Below are 20,688 nucleotides of genomic sequence, written 5' to 3'. Positions count from 1 at the left end.
TTGACATATACCTTTTAAATACTTGTGTTAATGGGATCTCCCCTCAGTCTTTTCTAGGTTGAAAAGCCCCAGGTCTCGCAGCCTTTCCTCATGCTCCAGTCCCCTCATAACCGTAGGTAGCCGTCTGCTGGACCCTCTCCAGAAGTTCCCTGTCCCTTTTGAGCTGGGGAGCCCAGAACTGGACACAGGACTTAATACAGATGAGGCTTTACCAGGGCAGAGTAGAGGGGGAGAAGAACCTCCCTCGACCTGCTGGCCACACTCTTCTTGATGCATCCCAGAATGCCATTGGCCTTCTTGGCCACGAGGGCACATTGCTGGTTCATATTTAGTTTGCTGTCAGCCAGGACTCCCAGGTCTCTCTCTGCAGAGCTGCTCTCCAGCAGGTCAATCCCCAGCCTGTACTGGTGCATGGGGTTGTTCCTTCCCAGATGCAGGACTCTGCACTTGTCCTTGTTGAACCTCTTGAGGTTCCTCTCTGCCCAACTCTCAAGCTAGTTGAGATCCTGCTGAATGGCAGCACAGCCTTCTGGGGAATCAGACAGTCCTCCCAGTTTGGTGTCATCTGCAAACCTGCTGAGGTTTGCAGATGACACCAAAGGTGTACACTCTGTCCTCAGGCACCTCACCTGTCCTCCACAGTTGTTGAAAAAAGGATGGATAGTAGCTTAGCAATAACATCAGCAGGCTCGCTCAGCATTCATGGGTGCATCCCACAAGGTCCCGTAGATTTATAAGTGTTAAGCTTGCCTAACAGGTAGTTATGTTAATAAACGAGTAAGGTGGCTAACACACAAATGTTGCCTTTACAATGGCAAATTCAGTCATGATGGTTTCTTTGGTATGCATTGCAAGATAAGTAACAATACATGGTATTTCCTATTTAGAAAGCGATTTCATGCACAGAACTCATTTATGAAATTTGTTATTACTTGAAGTATATTGAAACCTTAAGTGAGAGAATTTGCCAGAGATGACAATGGAGACACAAAGCAACTAAATACAAAGATCTGACATAATTGAAAGCATCTGTAGCATAAGAGAATGAATTTTAAACATTTGTGGAAAAGAACAGTGCAGTTTATGATTGTTGCTCTGCAATACTTATGTTCTTAAATTCCATCCCTGTAGTGTCAGCCATCTGCAGGTGCACCTTAAATCCCAACTGAGACCACCTCTTTCTCTTTGTGCAGTTACAGAAGCGCCTATGTACTTTCAAGAGCAGGAGACCGAGCACTTGATTTTACATTGCTGAAGTAACTTCACGACCAAACTAGTGTTACTTGATGACCCATAATAGTCTCCCTATGTCTGTTAGTGAAACACGGGAGTTTTCATGGCGCGGCGCACCTCCTGCCCGGCGGAGTTAATGCCATGTCTCCGTGCGAGAGCAATACTTCCCGCCGGGAAATGAAGGCCCCTGATGGGAGTCGCGCCGGAGATCGGTTTTCCCTTGCTGCCGCGGAGGCCGAGGCGAGGCCCAGCGCCCGGCCCTACCTGCGGCGGGGCTGCGGCAGGAAGGGGGCGGCGCGGCGGGGCGGCGGTTCCGGGCACGTCGGCGGGCGCTGCTCGTTCTTCGCAGTGGGACGCCGCTGCTGTCGACCGCCCTATGGCCGCTCCGCAGGACCCATTGCCCTCAGGTGAGGACGCCGCTGCCGCCGCGGGGAGCCGGGTGGGCGGGAAGGGCAGCAGCGGCTGTTCCCAGCCTCCCCCGCGAGGCAGAGTCGTTCTCACCCCGGGCCGGGGTGACCCGCGGCCGTGGTTCCGGGGAGCCAGGTGAGGAGCCTATCCCCGGCCGAGATTACAGGATTCGTTAGGTGGTCCCTTCCCCCTCTATACACGCTAATAGTAATGGACGTTAATCAAGTGCTTTGCTGATGTGATTTAGTGCAACTTGTCTTGTCAAGCCGGCTCCAGTATTTAGCGTGTAAATTAGTTTGTACTCGCTGACAGCACATTAACAGGCCGTTTTCATAAAATCAAGGACTGCGGGTGGTTAGGAAGTCTGCACTCTTTATGTTACATGGACTTTAGAGTGTCTCATGTCAGGGTCACAGTTTTTCCTTACCTGTCTTCTCAGGCGGACAGAGTTTTGTGTCGTTAATAGTAAGCAAAAATGCACAAGTGCTCATGGACTTAAACTTTTCAAAGATCTTCTGAGTATAACATAATAAAATTCGCTGTATTTCATGCCGTTACTAAAATCTGAAATTGAGATGTCGCTGGTCAAAGCACCATTGTTGATTTCAGTTTAATCAAAGTGTTCATCTCTGAAAAACATTAGTATTAGGATGACTGATCCCTTTGAATTTTACTAAGGTGTGCTGTTGATGTGTACCATGGTGTGAAAGAGGTCTTACTCTATGTATGATTGAACTGCAGAACTATGGTAGACTGCAGATGCTTCACTCCCTACTGGTGATGTCTGTCCACACTGTGTTGTAGGGAAAAAATTGTAAGAGAAGAGAATACTGTCTCTACTTTGTGAACCCTCTCCTGCTTAAAGGTCAAAATACAGAGGTCTCCAAAACTCACCTTCAGCCTTCCTTCCAATGAAAGGACAAAGAGCAGATTGAGGATTAGAAGTTTGAATGTGTGTGTTTATACACTTACATACACCTGCCTATATATAAAAATGACAAACTGTTCACACTGGTAAGTGTATAGCAATGCATTCCTGGTAGAGTTGTGGTATTGAACAGAGAGAAATGATGGTGGGTACAATTCTGCTCTTCCTGATGCAGACTGGTTCTACTGGACAGGCTCAGGCAGAAGAGCCATGGCAGCTGCTGGGTGGTGTGCAGGTGCTGGGTGTCAGAAAGGAACCTTGGGAGCAACCATCAAACCAGACTTAAATATGTTTGAGTCAATTTGCACATGCTGATTTATCATAGAATCACAGAATGGTAGGGGTTGGAAGGGACCTTTAGAGATCATCTAGTCCAGCCTTCCTGCCATAGCAGGTCCACCTAGATCAGGTCACACAGGAATGCATCCAGGCAGGTTTTGAAGACCTCAGGAGCAGGAGTCTCCACACGCTCCCTGTGCAGCCTGTGCCAGGACTCCATCACCTTCACAGTAAAATAGATTTTTCTTATGTTTAAGTGGAACATTTTGTGTTCCAGCTTCTTCCCAGTACCCCTTGTCCTGTCACTGGATACAACAGAAAAAAGGGATGCCCCAACCTCCTGACATCCACCATTTAGATATTTGTAAATATTAGTGAGATCCTTCCACAGTCTCCTCTTATGTAGACTAATGTGGACTTATGTAGACTATATTCTTCTGAGTTAACTTGTGTAGTTCCTGGCAGAGGTGTGTGCAAATAAATGTAGGCTGGTGGCTGTATGCTGTCAGTGGGGAGTATGGTGACAGTGATTTTTTGAGGGATCCCAGCTAATGTTGTTATCAAGCTGTCTGTTGAAGTAAGTACAAAATCATACTGTCTGTACCCAACAGATAGTCAGATGATATCTGTATTTCCTGTCGGCCTTTCAGCATGCAAAACTGTGGATATTTTACATTTGAGGTAAATGAAGAGCTTTCCTCCCTGCTGTTCTGTGCACCTGTGTCCAGCTGCATGGCATGACCTGTAGAATGCTGTGGGAGATAGGTGTGGGAAAGAGAGAAGGGACTTGACATTATAATTGCCTTGTTCGTAATTAAATATTAAGTCTGTGGTTTCCAAATTATCAGCCTGCTACCAGTGGTCAACAAGACCACAGTGAATCATCTACAGCCAATATGTGGAGCCTTTATTCTTGGTTAGAAATATTCATATACATACGTGGCACAAAAAATGTTGGGACTTGTTAGTGTTATACAACCTAAAAACCATGGAAATTCCTGTTCTTCATAAAGAACTAGAAAAACAGAAGGGAAGAAACTGAGATATGGGAAGAGAAGTTTTAAAATATTCTTCAGGTTGGCTATAAAGCAACATATAGCAATACATATTCATGTTTCTGTGTGAGACTGAGAAATCAGGAGTCAGTTAAAGGTACCACCCTGAACCCCATCACCTCGTGCAGAATCACCTCAGGGTCTGTCAAGTCCTTATTTCAAATTCTTGGAGCTTCTCCTGGTTTTTCAGTGCTTCCCTTTGGATTATGGAAAGTAAAATTATCAGGGTCACACCCAGAAATTGCTGCTTATGGGGCTGCCACACAGAAGCAGGAGGGAGAACAACTTTGTCTCAAAGCCCTGGGGCTGCATCTGTCCCTGCTGCCACCTGTTTTGTTTTCAGTCCTGTTTATTATACTGGCTTGTGTTGTCTTTTGCTTTAGAATGTAGAACATGGAATTGGAAAAGACTTTTAAGAGCACAGTCCAACCATTAACCCTGCACTGTCACATCCACCACTAAACCATGTGTCTAAGTGCCACATCTACATGTCTTTTGAATTCCTCCAGGGGTGACAACTCAACCACTTCCCTGGGCAGCCTCTTCCAATGCCTGAAAACCCTTTTGGTGAAGAAATTTTTCAAATCTAAACTTCCCCTGGCACAACTTCAGGCTGTTTCCTCTTGTCATTTCTTACGTTGTAGGAGAAACCAACACCCACCCCGCTACAACCTTTCAAGTAGTTGTAAAGAGCAATGAGGTATCCTCTCAGCCTCCTCATCTCCAGGCTAAACACTCCCAGCTCACTCAGCCACTCCTCCCAAGACTTGTGCTTCAGACCCCTCACCAGCTTCCTTGCCTGTCTCTGGACACTGTCCATACAGCACCTCAGTGTTCCTCTTTTAGTGAGGGGCCCAGAACTGAACACAGTATTCGTGGTGTGGTCTTACCAGTGCTGAGGACATGGGGACAATCACTTCCCTGGTCCCAATGGCCACACTATTTCTGATACAAGCCAAGATGTTCTTGGCCATCTGGGCACACAGCTGGCTCACGTTCAGACAACTGTCAATTAACACTCAGGTCCTTTTCCAGCCACCCTGTAGCACTGCATTCAGTTGTGGCCCAAGTGCCGGACCCGGCACTTGGCCTTGTTGAGCCTCGGCCCATCTGTCCTGTCTGTCCAGGTCCCTCTGAAGAACATTCCTGTCCTCAAGCAGATGAACAGTCCCACCCAACTCTAGTTCATCTGCAAACTTATTGAGAGTGCACTTGATCTCTGCATCCAGATCACTGATAAAGATGTTAAACAGAGTAGTCCCCAACACTCAGCCCTGGGGAACACCACTAGTGACCAGCTGCCAACAGGATCTAACTCTATTCACCATCACTCGCTGGGACAGGCCATACAGACAGGTTTTTCTACTCAGCAAAGAGTAAACCCATCCAAGCCACAAGCAGCCACTTTCTCTAGGAGAATGCTGTAGGAAATGGTGTCAAAAGCATTATCGAAGTTCAGGTAGACGACGTCCACAGCCTTTCTCTTATTCACTAGGAAAGTCACCTTGTCATAGAAGTAGATCGGATTAATTAAGCAAGACCTGCCTTTCATAAAGCCGTGCTGACTAAATGTGATGACCTGTTAGCTTGTTGCATTGTATTGAGTAGATCTGTAGGAGTGGATCCCAAAATAAACAATTATGCTAAATTTGAGTTGATTAAAATAGTATCACTGTAACTTCTGTGCTATTTTGGGACTCAATGTTTATACTGTGCATTTTGTAGTTAATTTCTGGAACTGTGTTCTAAATGCACAGACTTCTATATTTAGGAGGCTGTAATACCCAAATACTAATTCCAGTCACTACTTATTGGTCATGGCTGAAAACATTTAATGTGTACAGTAAGTATAAAGACTTGGACAATGAAAGTGAAGTGGAGTGAAAAATCTTAGTCCATCATTTAAAATGCCTTTCAGTTTTTGAAAACATAATATTTAATAGCAAAAGAGATTCCTCAAGGAAATGGCGGGACAGTGTTAAATTGCAGGAGTGGTTTTGTGAATCCTGATTTGTTTCATATTCTCTGTGCACTTTGAGTCAGTACCCCACTATTATTTGTCAGTTTAACCATTGATGCAGGGAGATTGACACTTAATGATTCACCTTCAAGTACTTCAAAGTTTTATTTTTGTATTCTTTTGATGTTAATATAATTGAAGTTTGTTATTCTTTTGTATACAAGGAATATTTACCTTAAATATGTTTCTTTATTAGGTTTTGTACTACAATCTGCTGTTTATGATAGTATTAATTTTTGTTGTAGTGGGTATGTTTACTGTTTGAATTATTGCTTTGAGGAGAACAAAACTTATCTTTTAGCAGATTTACTGGGTATTATTCTTTATTGCAGAATTGCTTTCTGATTTATTTTTTTAACTAAAAATAATTTAGACTTTTCATTTAAGTCTATCTTTTGTTAGCTTAGTTTCCTTGTTGCATGTAGTTTCTCATCTATGTGCAAGTAGCTCTGACATTTTCTAGTTTGTCATGTTTTCTTGTGGAAATGTATTTTGACATAATACATGTATTGGCTGCATAGTTATGCTTTATCTTGTTCAGACAAAGAAGCACAATATGAATTGCCATACAGAAATATTTTGAGGATTATGCTGTAATAAAACTTTCTTATCTGCAGCAGATCATGCAGGAAAAGAGCCGGTGGAGGATACAGATCCAAGCACTCTTTCCTTGACAATGGTATGTGTTTCTGGTCTAACACTGTTAAAATCATTATGGATGTCTACAGTTATGTATCACAGAAGTGAGGTAAAATGGTCAAGAATGTTAATTCAAACCATGCATACGTGTTGAGGTTTGCTTATCCATATGATTGTATAAATAAATTTTAATTTACTAACCCTGTGCAATTAAAATGTAAATAAAAATACCAAAGTACTTAAGCTGGATTGGATGTTATCAGCACAGCTGCCCACGGGATATCCTTCAGAGGCTACGGTAGTACCATATTTTTTCATTTAAAAAACCCAATAAAACAACTAAAAAAATTGATGGTGACATACTTCTGTCTGTATGGGTAGGAGGGATAAGAAAACACACCTAAGGCGTAACATTTCAATTGTACCAACTTGTTATTCCTTGCTGTACCTATTTTTTCTGTTGTGTTAAAGTGACTGGAGAGGTAGGAGCAAACATCAGTGCCTGACAGCAGGCATGGGTGAACCCAGAGAGAGACCACACAGCACACTCTAGTGCTGTTAAACAGAGTAACACTGTTTATGACAAGTTTTTGGGTCTTACGGTGTTAAACATTCCAGTCTTTTGGTCAGACAGGGGTATATCGGGTAAAAGTAAAATGAAATTTTGCTAAGTCTTTTAATACTTTTTAATGTTGCTATGGATTGTTTACTCCAGGGAAAAGTTACAGTGCCATGTAGCCCATAGAAGGCTGTGGTCTAATGTGGTTAGATAAACAGATTAAAATGCATTGATTTAATTTATGGATGGCAGGAGAGCAAGCTATTGCTTTACCTTGGTGTTTGCTTCCCATTTTGAAGTTTTATAATAGGAGGTCACCTGGAAACTGAAAGTATCACTGGTACTTTGAATGCTGATCCTTCACTGGGATCCGTTATTGCTGTTTGTGTACATGCACTTGTGTTAGCAGGTTTTAATAAAAGAGGTAGACTTTGTGGACTGACTGAATTAGATACTTTGTTTTACTAGAGGGAGTTTTTTTTAAAAGATCTGGTAAAATTGCTGTGTCTGAGACAAATGGAAGTTTGTTTATTCCCACCTACTCTCTTAAATTAAGATGTCTTTGTTGTCTTGGTTACAAGCTTCTATAAAAGCTATATCTACTTTTACACAAGGGAGGGGCTCATAGGGAAGGAGGTAGTTTTCAGGTATCAGCACCTGGAAATCAGCAGCTGTCTCCTTAAACTCAGTCATAATGGTAATTTTCTATTGCATCATAATCTGCTTTTTAATTTTAGAGCAAAAGAGAAAATAATTTTTTTTTTCAGTACAGTAGCATTTTAGCTGAAGCTTGTATCTGCTTTTGAAGTCATCTCTATTCCTCCTGGCATACATTACCTTTCCTGAATTATTTTGCTACTTAAATCCAAATTTCTTTCCTAATCTCTTGTTTTTTCATTAAAAAGTAGTATCTTTAAAAGTACTGCACCAATCTCTATGTGCTGAAAAAACACATCAGTAGTGTTAGTAGCATCTCAATTCCCACATAGAAGACTGTTAATATATCTGATTGTAGCCAGATCAACTAGTAGCAATTTGAGAGATTAAACTATAGTTAAGCAGTTTTATGTACTCTTTTCTCTAATTTTCACAATTATACTCAAAATAACAAACATCTGTGTGTCTTGTCTTCTTATGACAGACAGAAAAGTATCCTGTCCAAGATACAGGAGTACCTAAAGGTAAGTTTTGTGTATTCTGTCTATTCAGGTGTCAGATCTGTGTTGTTACATGCAATAGCACCATTGATGTTATCCATCAGATTGAAATACTCTTACTTTTTCCTATAATTTTATGTTTTAAATGTAATGTAATCTTCTGCATGTTTTTTTAATGTCAGTTTGGTGTGTATATATAGCTTTTGATATATCTTTCCAAAGTCTAGTTTTGATCTAAAAGTCAGTCTAAAACTCTAATCGGAAGAGCCTGGTTCTCAGTCTAGAAGGAAAACACAGTGGTGTCATCAAAAAACAGTGTTCATAGAACAGATACTAGACATGTAATGTTAGAAGGTAGCTTTGAAGAAAGTACTAGTGCCTTCAGGTTATCAGAATTATAATCCAGAAATACCTTCCAGATCTCTTGCTTCTGATTGTTTTCTCAACTCTATAACCAATTAACTCTTCATGCCATCTTTTACTTTCATCTACTTGGGAACCTGATAGAAGTGCACTCTGCATAAGTTTCTGCCTCTCCTCGCTGAAAAATGGCCTGAGGGAATGCAAATTCTGTATTTCACAGAAGTAAAACTCTTGGATTACATAGTGGGAATTGTTTGGTTTATGGTTTGCTTGACATTTGAGGTGCAGCTTTTTTGTCATCCCAGGCTTCATTGTTGGCTTTTGTCTGGTGAATGCTCTGGCAGGGACTCAGTTGAGGAGCTCTCTGCAGATTCTTCATCGACTGTTGAACAGCAGATGTGCAGCAGGGGTAGACACAGGAAACTATACAGAACCTAGTGGCAATGAAAACTTTTGCAGAGAAGCATGAACAATATGCCACTGGGGTTAAAGAAAGGTTAGATACTATTTTGGGGCTTGAGGGAGCCAGCCAGAGGAAATGAGCATCTTCTCAGAAGTGCAGCTCAGTAGAGAAGGAGAATGAAGGATGAAAACTATTTGAAATCATGAGCTATTTTCCATTTATTTGCAGACAGGTGGTTAGTTCATTTAAAAATGTTAATTAAACCAAAGCAAAATTTGTAAAATTCTTTTCCATGTCCTGTTTTTTATTTCATCTGTGACATTAGGTCCACATCAAAATTAAGTCAATAAATTCTTAAATTTCAAATTTGTCGAAGTTGTTTGAAATCTGAGATTGCGTGTTATTAATTTAAAAAGGAAACCTCAGAAGATATAGGAACTCAAGAACTTTCCATAGAAACAACTGTAGAAAATCTATTTCTTTTAAATTTTAATTTCTGCTTCCTCTTTCTTAATGTAAAAAGATGCAATTACTAATATAGCTTGACATCTGTTCTTCAGAGTTCAGTGATACAAATATCTCTTAATATTCTCTTCATTTTCATGATTTTTTCTGAGAATAATATTTCTATGACTGTGTTTTTATAGAAATAATTATGAAAATTCAATCTGTGACATAAAAACTGTTAGAGATGTGCGGGTCTCATTCTGTGTAACACAAAATTGCGTTGCTTCAGATTTAATATTTGAATAGACAGTACATGATGAGGGTGCTGCTCTGTCAGTCAAATAATTAATGGACCATTTTGAGGCCATACCTTATGAAAGTTCTTAACACCCTCTACTGATTATGAGTTAAAGGTAAATTGAGGGAAGGTTTCATCTTGCAGGACTAGGCTTAATGTTTGTTCACCTAATGTTTTGATTATAATTCTACTTCAACTCAAATGTAGGAAAAATTCCACACATCATGTTTCCACACAAATGAAGGGGAATTTTGATGATTTTTGTTAATTGTTGGGCAGCACCTGACCATGGAGAATTATGCAAGTGATTTGAGGATGAGGACCTTATTAATCATGCAGAGTAAAATTTATCTGTTTGCCCAGGGTTCACAAAGGGCTTATATATCCCTTGTACCCTGATTTGAGGGTTGAAGTCAAGCTTAAAAGACAAATAGAGTTTGTTCTGTATTGGAGAATGTTGCAATTTTCAGTGGAGTCCCACAGCGGTTGACAAACACCCTTTGAAATGGATTATTTCAGTGCTTGAGAAAACTCCTGTGTAGCAGAGATAGGTAGGATGAGCATAATTCAGAGAGGGGCAGAATAAAAGGTAATTATTTGTGTAGTACATGTTTCAACAATTATCATTGTAAATGTGATGAGAAAAGCAACACAAAAATTTTAGTGACTTGCAAGAGTATTGATGTATTGGTTCAGTTAATATTCTCTAGTCAGATTTCTGAAAGAAGAATATGACTTTTGCTTCAAAAATAGTGTGGTGTTTATTTAATAAACAACTGCTACACTAATATCTCTGCAGGGATAATTTTTCTTCACACAGTCATGCTGTGCATGATGGTTGCAGTCTCTGACAATTTAATATTTGAGGTTTTAATCCAGCATTTCCCAGTGACTGATCATGCCATGGAGTTACATTTTTTATTCTAGACACCTATAATTTATATTTATTATAGTCTTATTGTTTAAATTAAATTTGTATTTGAGTGGAAGACTAGTGTTTCACAGTCTTTGTCTTAGATGAGGAGTACCTAACAGATCAAGTTACACTGGAAATTGCATCTGTGAACATCAAGACCCTTACATCAGATTCTGGCCTAATCCAACAGGTAAGAAAAATGATACCTGAATATCAACTAAGTTATTGCTGTTGATTAACAGTTAACAAATGATTAAATATGTTAACAAGTATATTTTCAGACTGTATCTGGAGAACATGGAATTTCTCAGTAAAACAGACCAGAAATAGGCTCTTTTTTCAAGAGTTCAGTGAAATGGTCTTTTGTGGAGAAGAACAAAAGAAAAATTATTTGATCATTAACATGTACATTGTAGTTTAAATAGGTTTTGCTTAGTGTGTACATGCTCTGAAGAAGAGCCCTCAAAGAATTAAGGCTTTGTCATGCATGCTGTCGCTCTTTCCTGATGAAGATAGAGCAAAGACAGAGAATAAGTGAAGAAGTAAAGAATCCTAGGTTTTGGATTCCTTGTGTTTTACTTTTAGAGAGGCATTTGACTGTTCTGCCATGACCCTGCACTTACTGTAGTGGAAGCACTCCCCGCTGTTTGTGAGATCTTGCATTGCCCTAGGATGGACAATGTTGAGGGACCCCCATGCTCCATGGTTGCCATCTTTCAAGTGAATGTTATTTGCTGAATTTCAAATTGAATCTCTTTGGGTTGAGCAGAAAACTTGAAGAAGAGAAATGAATGAGCATTTTCCAGCGAGACGAAGAATTAAAAGGAGTTCCTTATGCCAGAGTCCCAGCTGAATTTCATCAGAAACAAACATGGGATTGGTATGCGTTTCACAGATGATGGAGGTAATGGTCTCATTCCCATCATCTAGAAGAGGAAAGCATTTATTGCCAGCTTAGAATCACTATAAAGATCTTTCAGTGTAATAGGGTATTAATGGTTCTATGGAGCTGGAAAACTTTCTGCTTGTCTTCAGACTGCATAGGTTTATGGCTTTGATTAGACCTGGAGAGGTTGATAGGATTTTAGTTGTGGAAAAAAATATTCTTGCATAATGCCTTCATTTCATGGGCAGTAATACTGCATTGTCTTATTGCAACGACATTGCAAAAAAAAGATCTTGAGTAAACCCGAGTGCATCTGACTTCACAAAAGTGGATATCAGTAAAAGTACACATTTTGAAAAGAGATGTATGTCACAGGTAAGTATCCCTGGTTTTCATTGTACTTTTTGCAGTACTAGCTATTCTTGTTAATTTTTACCAGAAGATGTGAGTAGAATGACATCTTCTAAAGGCATTTAGAGTATTAGCATTCACAATGCAGTTTTAACTAACTTGAATTCGTGAAGTCTGGGAAATGATACCGAAGGTCAGGACAGCAACTTAGCTATTGCAATCTAAGTGAACAGTATCCAGTTTTGGTTTGGGGTTTTTTTGTTGTTTTTGTTTTTTCTTTTTCCCTTTTGTTGTTATTTGCTTGTTTGTTTCTTTTGAAACAGATCTCTGGGGAGGCTGAGCTGTGATGAGCAGCCCCTCTTTCTCCCAATAAGTCACTCTGCTGGGGATTTGCTCCTCAGGCCTCAGTTCTGTCTTTCATCTTTAAAAGCTGTTCCATCTTTTTAATGAATTTGTGGGAATGGAGACAATGGCTATATTCAGAATTTCCAGATTTAATTTTTCTTAAACTTTGAGTGATCACATGTTGTTAAGAAGGCCAAGTTCATGTTTAAAAAAAAACTCTGTCCAGATAAAGCTTATGCGGTGCTTGTGGAAAAGTAAACTACTAGAAGATAATGGCAAGGATTATTCTGTTGCAAGTGGCATGGGCAGTGCTAGGTCTCTCTTGAGCAGAGAATAGACATTTTGTGGGGTGAATTGATGTTGCACGTGTGATCTTGCAGTTTTCAGGGAATAAAAAAGTGCCGGAAACAGCATGCAAATTTTTCCATTCCTAACAAAGTCTTTGAATGTTTTGGAGATAGTTTACCTTCTTTATAATTGCACTGTGAATGTATGCGTGTTCACCACATCAACTGAAACTGCCTATGTTCTATTTTTAGTGGATTTCTTAGAAGGTGTAGCAGGTAGGAACAGAGTATCTTATTACACTATGTCGTTACCCAGTTGACTTGTGTTTGCATGCATAGCCTGCAAAATGTTCAGAAGCCTTCTGTGATAGTTTTGGAAGAGTGACACAGTACAAAAAAATCATCAATACTTTATTGCAGCTATCTAAGGGGAAAATCCCCTTCTACTTTCATCTTTAAATCCTCAGCAGAAGAAAGCTAGTTCATCTGGCTCCACACCCGCATAGTTGAAGGAAGGGCAGCTGCAGTTTCCTGCAGTCCTAGGATCAAGGTGCTGTCCTTCTAGTTTTTAAATATTGCTCTCTAAATAGTAAAATTGAAATGTTAGAACATGTGTTGCAGTCTGCAGCTGCTAAGTAATTTCATTATCTTTACTTAGCAGGCAAAAAGCCACTGAAGAGTATTTATTTGAAACGAGAGGGTTTGACATGAGCCAGCAGAAATGTTCAAGTCCACCTGTGGTCTAAAAAACCTTCCTAGGGATGTAAAGAAGTTTGTAAAAAAAGCTTCTGCAGTTCTCCTAGATCAGTGAAACAATCCCTTGCTGCTGCACGTTAGAGGCAAAATTCTTGGTTTTTTTCATTACAAAGTGTTGAAAAAAAATTTTTTTAATCAAACCATATGAATTGTTGAACAGCTGTTGAGGGTTTAAGAAAAAAATATTCAAAAGATCACACAACCACAGAATCTTAAGAGCTGGAAGGGACCTTGAAAGATCATCTAGTCCAATTCCTCTGCCAGAGCAGGGCCACCTAGAGTGGGTCACACAGCAACTCATCCAAGTGGGTTTTAAATGTCACCAGGGAAGAAGATTCCACAACCAATCTGGGCAACCTATTCCAGTACTCTGTCACCCTCACAGTGAAGAAGTTTTTCCTTGTATTTCTTTGGAACCTCTTATTGTACCTGTTGCCCCTTGTCCTGTCATTGGACATCACTGAGAAGAGCCTGACTCCCTCCTCCTGTCACCTGCCCTTTGTGTAGTTATAAATGTGAATGAGATCACCCCTCAGTCTCCTCCAAGCTAAAGAGCCCCAGCTCCCTCAGCTTTTCATCATCCTTCAGCTTTTCATCATAAGGGAATGCCCTCCATTGGCTTTACTGGCACAGTTGTGTTCCTGGATTCAGGCAGCACAAGCCTTTGTACAGAAAGCTGTGTTCCAGCTTTGATACTCTTACACTCATCATCTTTTCCTCCAGGAATTGCTCTGTTGAATATTTCTTGCAACAGCAGTTGCACCAAGAGCATAAGTCTTCCTGAAGGAAGAAGCCTGCTGTACACCCTCATGTAGCAGACAGTTTTCTCCAGGGCCTAACTACCTCTCCACTGTCACTCAGGGTAGGTAAAGGAGGGCAGCAGTGTCTTACCTTCCCCATTTTTTTGCACCACCTGAGCCATTTTATCCGCCACATCCACAGGGCAAGTTTATCACTTTAAACATACCTTTAAAGGCAGAATTCCTTGCTCTGAAAAAGGAACGTGATTTTTAATGAGTCTTTCCACTCTTTACTGTCCAAGCACCTAGTACAGCCTTTAAGTAACACTTTTTTGACAGTACCCTAAGCTTGTTCAACGTCTTTGTTTATGGCATCTCCTACTGACGAGGGCAGCCACACCTCTGAGCCAGTTTTCCCTGTGGCAGCAGCAGCATTCTCCATTAGGTTTAGCCTGGCTTTTCACCCATGGCACCAAATAGAAACCATTTGACAGATCTGCTCAAGACAGGAAGACGTTGCATTAAAAACCAGATACCAGCCTGTTCCCATATAGCTTCAGCGATCTGATTGATGGCTGTTCCAACTTCTCTGAATTCCCCAGAGTACTTAATGTATGCCCAAGTACAAAATGAGATAAGGGCCATCCACAGCACCAGATTACACAGAGTAGCTATGGAGTTGATACCTAAGAACCCAGTCAGCCCTGAAATTATGTACATGTCAAACATGACTGCAAATAGGGGCACAAGCAGCATAGAAGATGTTTTTGCCATCATTGTGCTTCACAGAGTTTGCATAGATCCTGTCCATTTCCACTTCAAGCTGCTTCTGGGTAGCACTGTGGAACTCCTCCCCGCCATCTTCTTCACCAAGCAGAACTGCCTGACAGCCATCTCTCAAAAGGCCTGGTGCTTCCACTCCAGGTCCAACAGGGTGATGTCCCAACAGGCTTATGTCCCCCATACATAGCATATCATTAATAAAGATGACAGTGCTCAGTGGATATAACCAACAGGGCAATTTCATGAGCCAAAGCATGAGAATGCTGCCTGAAAAGACTGCAAGTTGTCAATAATTCCTCAAAATGAGATATATTCTCTATCTGAATCTGTACCTCAGAAATTCTCTGTCTGTACCTCAGATATCTGAGGTTCTTGTAATCTTATGCTTTTTGTAATTTAGCCAAATAGTTATTCTGGTGTTCAAATACATTGTTTTGTTTTGATTTGTATTTGTTTTCTGCTTTGTAGCCAGAAGACAAAGACACACATAACCATACTGGTGAATCATTTTCAGGTAATATGTCAGCTTTACTGTTCTACATATTTTATTTCTAGTAAAGTACTTTCAAAGAAAATCTAAAGAGTGCTATTTGTTGTAACGAAGAACTGCCTGGTTAATCAGTGTTGGTGGAACTATTACCAGTGTCATTTACAGCGTCCCTTTTGTTCTAGGGGAGTGGTGATCAATAATGTAGACCCTACCAAATGCATAAGTTGGGCTTTCAAAATATATGTAGTGTATCCACCTTTGGAAGAAATCTCTTAACAGCTATTGGGAGAGAGCAGAAGCTGTGGGGGTTATCCCATACTTGTACAAGCTCTACTGGGGATGGGGAATGTGTGGATAATGTACAGAGCTGTTAGATTAACAGTGAACAACTGAGAATTTCCTGTTAGTAAGAAAGCTTGTCCTGTCACGTACCATTAGTATCATGTAATTAGGTGGGTAGGTCATCATTTGTTTGTCATTATCTAACACAGGGAATCTTAGAAAAGGCAGGTTTCTTTTTAATGCTTTTGATAGTTTGCACACAGTATAGCACAAGAAGCAGGTTGGTTTAGTTTTGTTTACCTGTAACTGCGCCCTGTGTTTTCTTTACCCCTTCCCTGCTTCTATTGGAGGATAAAACTTACTCTGGCATCCTTTCAAAGCAAAATAAGATGAAATTCAGATAAAGTGCTCTCCTGCCCTTTGAGCTCAGCCAGAACTTTGATTGGATTATATTCGTTTTGCTTTGTTTGTGTAACTAAATCTTTGTATGAGTGAAGCAAAGATATTTTGTTTCACTTAAGCAAGAGTTTAGTGTGCATAAGGAGAACAGACTAGTTAATATACATATTTCTGTAGAGAATAGCTGCAAGGCCTGTGGAATACCTGTGAGCAAAGATGTCACTAGAACATACTTTCCCTTAACAGGGAGTCTAAGCATTTGTACAAAGTGTTGTGTTTGCAGCAGTGTTGTTGCTGCACGTCCTAACTTGTTAAAAACTTCAGAAGTTGTCTTTGGCCTGCTAAAAAAGCAAGCTGATGAGCAGTGTTACAAAAATAACAATAGCCTTTTGTCCCTTAAAAACAAAAAACAAAGTGCATGCAGAATCTACATTCAGCTCACAATTTGACAGTCTTTCTGGAATTTTCACACCATCTGATAATAATTGCTGTAAACAAAAAAACCTCAAAACCCAAAACAACTGAAACAAAAAAAACCCAACCTTAAATGCTATTGTCTGTATGAATAGACTGCACTAAGTACCAGATTTGCCCTCTGCCAGAGATACAGTTCACATCTCTGAGACTGGCAGTTTTTAATCAATCTTTTGATTAATATCAGTTTTCTTATTGCAGTGTTCCTTTTTCAAAGAGTTTAATCCCAAGTAGGACTTCCCTATTTCAAGCTGTACATTGAGGCTGGAGGGCAGAAGCAATAGAAAGTGCTTCTAGACTGTGTCCATTATCTGTTACTCTTTGGAGATACCAAATGCTCCCTGCCTTCAAAAAAGATCAAGGACAGTCAAGGTTTTATCTGCAGCCAAAATGCTCAAATAACACCCTACACCTCTGCAGTGTTAAACATTTTGGTATTAGTGTTTAAGTAGGAGTATGACCAGAGATGGTTTCTACATGCTTTTACAGGTTATTAATATAACCTGATACCTTCCCAGCATCATGAACAATGTGGTGCTATTAACTAATGAATGTGGGACTCTAAATGGCAATTTTCAGCATTTGATGCAGATTTTAGAACATATCACCACCTATGTCCAGCAACTTGATATTTTTCTTTTACTCACATATAGAGGAGTAGGTACTTTATTATTTTCTGTAATGTACTTTTAAAATAAGCTTGGTAGAACAGAGACGGTTTTTATTGTAAGAACTGTTAAAAAACAAACGAACATTTTCAGTTTTTCATTGTGTTGAAGTACTAGATGTTATTTGTGTTTGCAATTGTCAGCAGAGATTGTCCTGGTGCAAATATTTCATGCTATGACACAGCAGCTCGGAAGAGCAAAACCTTTTCCTTCATTCTACAGCACAAGTATACAAGATTCACGCAATGTGTACATAATCCTGTTGGTGATGTAAGCAGGGGTTGGGAAAGATTTAAGGAAGTGACATGGTTCCCCACAAAACAAAAAGGACTGTCCCAACTCACACGTTGGATTGAATTGCACGGCATTTCTGTAAAAGTAGAAATATGATACTTTCAAAATTACTTACCTTTGATTAGAGCCACTGAGCACAGTGAAGAGAGAAATCTTAGAAAGTGAATTTCATGAGTACTTCATTAGGAAAGGCATTACACGTCACTCTTCTGACTTTTCAGAAAAAAACTTGCAAGAACATAATGCTTTTCAACCCTTTGTCCTTTCAACTTGTTGTTGTTCCTGGTGATACAACAATAGATCCTAACTTCTCCCCATGTGCTGGTTTTCACTGCAGATCTCAAGAAAACCTGCAAGGAAAATGGCACCTGCTCCTTGTGCTTATTCCGCGCACCAACCATCAGTGACATGCTCAATGATGAGGACTTGTTGTACACAGTGAGGCTAAAGCTGGATCCCTGCCACCCAACAGTGAAGAACTGGAGAAATTTAGCAAGCAAGTGGGGGATGACTTATGATGAATTGTGTTTCCTTGAACAGAAGCCCCAAAGTCCCACTTTGGAGTTCTTGTTACGGAATAGTGATCGAACTGTGGAGCAGCTGATTGATCTCTGTAAATTTTATAAGAGAATTGATGTTGTGAAAGTGCTGCTGAAATGGGTGGAGGAGGAGTGGCCCAAGAGAGGGAGCAGAAGTTACCAGAATGACTTCTAGGTCAAAGACAGTTGGTAGTCCGTACGTATTAAAAGCTGAGACTAGCTGCCACTAGTACATGGGAAGTTTCCCGTGCAAGAGAGAGCAAACCCTATACTGATGGTTTGTGTACTGTGTAAACTTTATGTACTGTATACGCATGTTCTGTGCCCTCACAGTTGCAAAGGTAACCTTCCAAAAGTGGACAGAATCACACAGGTTGTGTTCTTGAGTCTACAAATGCCTTCAGTTTCTTTGCTGCTGTTCATAGGCTTCCTAGGCAGAAGACGAATGAAAACGTCAGATCAATAGTTTTAGTGCAGCCATAGTGAACCTTGTCAGCTGTGTTGTTCCTATTGGGAAAGGCACAATTAGAAGGCAAAGCTCTTGGCCTTCCTGGCAACCTTTCCACAATTTTGTATATTCTACCTAGTGAAAAATGAGGGGTCATTCTTTCTCCTCCTTTTTTTACAAAAAAAAAAAGTTATGACACTGTTTTTGGCACAGAAACACCTCAGTGTTCCAAGCAGCAGTTTGGATTTACGTGTTACGCTTAATTAAATGTTTCAACATCACATTCAGGCAAGTTAAGCTTTAAATCTCATATAAACAACAGATGTTAAAATTTTCATACTACTACATCATAGGACATGTATTTGATATAGAAGAATTCATGCAATTCAAAGCACCTTTCCAATTGCTATGGACCAAAAAAACCCCAATTAAAAGGCTTTATACTTAAAATTACTTTCCAAAGTTTTGAAGACAATATACATTCTGAGTGCACTAACCCACTTGTCTCAAATGACTCTTACTTTGCAGCTTGAAGTGACAGTGAATGCCTCTCCCACAGTATATCCTTAGTATTGAGTATAACTTCCCATTTCACAAGCTGTTTTTTTCTTCACAGTCCTGTGGGTTGACCTACTTTCTGTCCCCCATCAAAGTAGAGAAACTGGCTCAAGTTTCTATATTGATTAAAGCCACCCTAATGGGAAATTAACAGGTGAATTCATTATCTACAATCCAGGTGGATGATTATTAAAGCACTTATGGTGGTTTAGGCTAATGTTTCTCAAAGAATTTTGATACTCTGAATTACAGTGTTTACAGTGAAAATATCTTAAAAATTAATGTTTTTCCTAATATTCCTCTGTATTCTAGTGCTTAAAAAAACTCGTGAAAAATCAGTTATACATTACAATGTAAAAAGTACTTGCAGCTATAATACCACACCCAAAAATGTTCATCTTAAAAGTATTTCTAGTTGTTACCGTTATTAAAAGCATCTGAGATAATTCTAATATGTACATACATATATATATATATATATACCAAATCACTGGTGAGCAGTATGTCAAGATGTGGTGCAAAATTAGAATAGGGTGCAGGTTGAATCATTGTTTCCTTTTCTCAAGTAGAAAGGACTAAGAATGAGTAGCAAAGGCAAGGGAAGTCTAAAGCTGTATTCAGAGTTTCTTACTGTAAGAGAATGAAAAGACACCTTTAGTATTCTATAGATACTGAGTTACAGAGGAGGAAGAAGTAAAGACTTAACATTTTCAATGTCAGGCACTTGTTGTGGAGTAACATAAATGGACTTTATTTTAGTGACTTCAGGAAGCTGAAGATCTAGTTTCAAGGTGAAAAGACTGACCTAAATTTGCAGCTTGAATTTTTTTTTGTTGTTTAAAAGCGTTTGGAAGACTGGAATTTTTAATGACTATTTTTAACCATTTCTCATAAAAGCTGCTAGTCTTTAGAACAGTAAGTTTTCTAGACATATTTTAAAGAAGAAATTGTACTGCTGTGTCTTGTAGGGGCTGCAGTTGAACTATTTTATGTTCCTTTTCTAGGAACAGAGGTTTCCTGATAGATGTCTGTCAGCTCTACCTTTTGTAAATAATCTTCTGTCTTTAATTAGGAGCTCTAGAATCAGCTTTGAGGACTACTGCTGTGGCTGGTCTGTCTGCTATTTTTAGTTTCTACAGAGGCATCCACTGCATACATGCAAAGAGCTCATAGTGCAGCTTGTCCAACATAATCCTCATGCCCTGGGCCTGCGATATTCATAATTTAGAACCATGTGTTGATACTTCTGAGTGACGAATGCTGGCTTGTGATGCCAACAGCTTTTCTCTCCTATAACATACTGCAGTTGTATGTGCGCGCTATTATAGAATACTCTGCTTTCATAGATCCAATCTCACCTAAGACTCAAAATGGGAATATTAAATGATGCAGCAGCATTTCTGAATCAAGATGTTCAACTGCAAGCTACACTTTTTCCTGTTTTCTGGTTAAAATTTGTCTTGTGGAAATTATTTCCGATCACTTAAAGCTCTTGAAAAATTAGTTTCAGCTGCAGGGATACATGTCTGAGGGAAATAAAGCTGCTTCTGAGAGTTCATACATAACTTCTGTATAAATTCAGCACTGATGGTTGAAAATGTTAGCCTTAAGCTTTATCATACACTGGATTACTCATTAGTGTACTTGAAATATTTTTTCCTCTTTGTATAGCATAAATTGAGT

General features: G+C 39.7%; 1 protein-coding gene across 4 annotated transcripts; it reads left to right on the top strand.

The window, feature by feature from the left end:
- Window positions 1-1,549: 1,549 nt before the first annotated feature.
- On the top strand, window positions 1,550-20,688 carry EDARADD (EDAR associated via death domain). 4 transcript variants are annotated; one of them, XM_061989912.1, is made up of 6 exons: window positions 1,550-1,640; window positions 6,544-6,602; window positions 8,263-8,302; window positions 10,807-10,895; window positions 15,322-15,367; window positions 17,798-20,688. In XM_061989912.1, exons 1-6 carry the CDS (start codon window positions 1,610-1,612, stop codon window positions 18,172-18,174), a joined length of 642 nt encoding a protein of 213 aa, XP_061845896.1. In that variant the 5' UTR covers window positions 1,550-1,609; the 3' UTR covers window positions 18,175-20,688. The 4 variants fall into 4 exon arrangements, with proteins under 4 accessions (XP_061845896.1, XP_061845894.1, XP_061845895.1 ...); XM_061989910.1 differs by having other exon boundaries at window positions 10,795-10,895; XM_061989911.1 differs by having other exon boundaries at window positions 6,541-6,602.

The sequence above is a fragment of the Colius striatus genome, chromosome 2 (genome assembly GCF_028858725.1).
Source record: "Colius striatus isolate bColStr4 chromosome 2, bColStr4.1.hap1, whole genome shotgun sequence".
Taxonomy (NCBI): Eukaryota; Metazoa; Chordata; class Aves; order Coliiformes; family Coliidae; genus Colius; species Colius striatus.
This window is presented reverse-complemented; position numbering and strand designations above follow the sequence as displayed.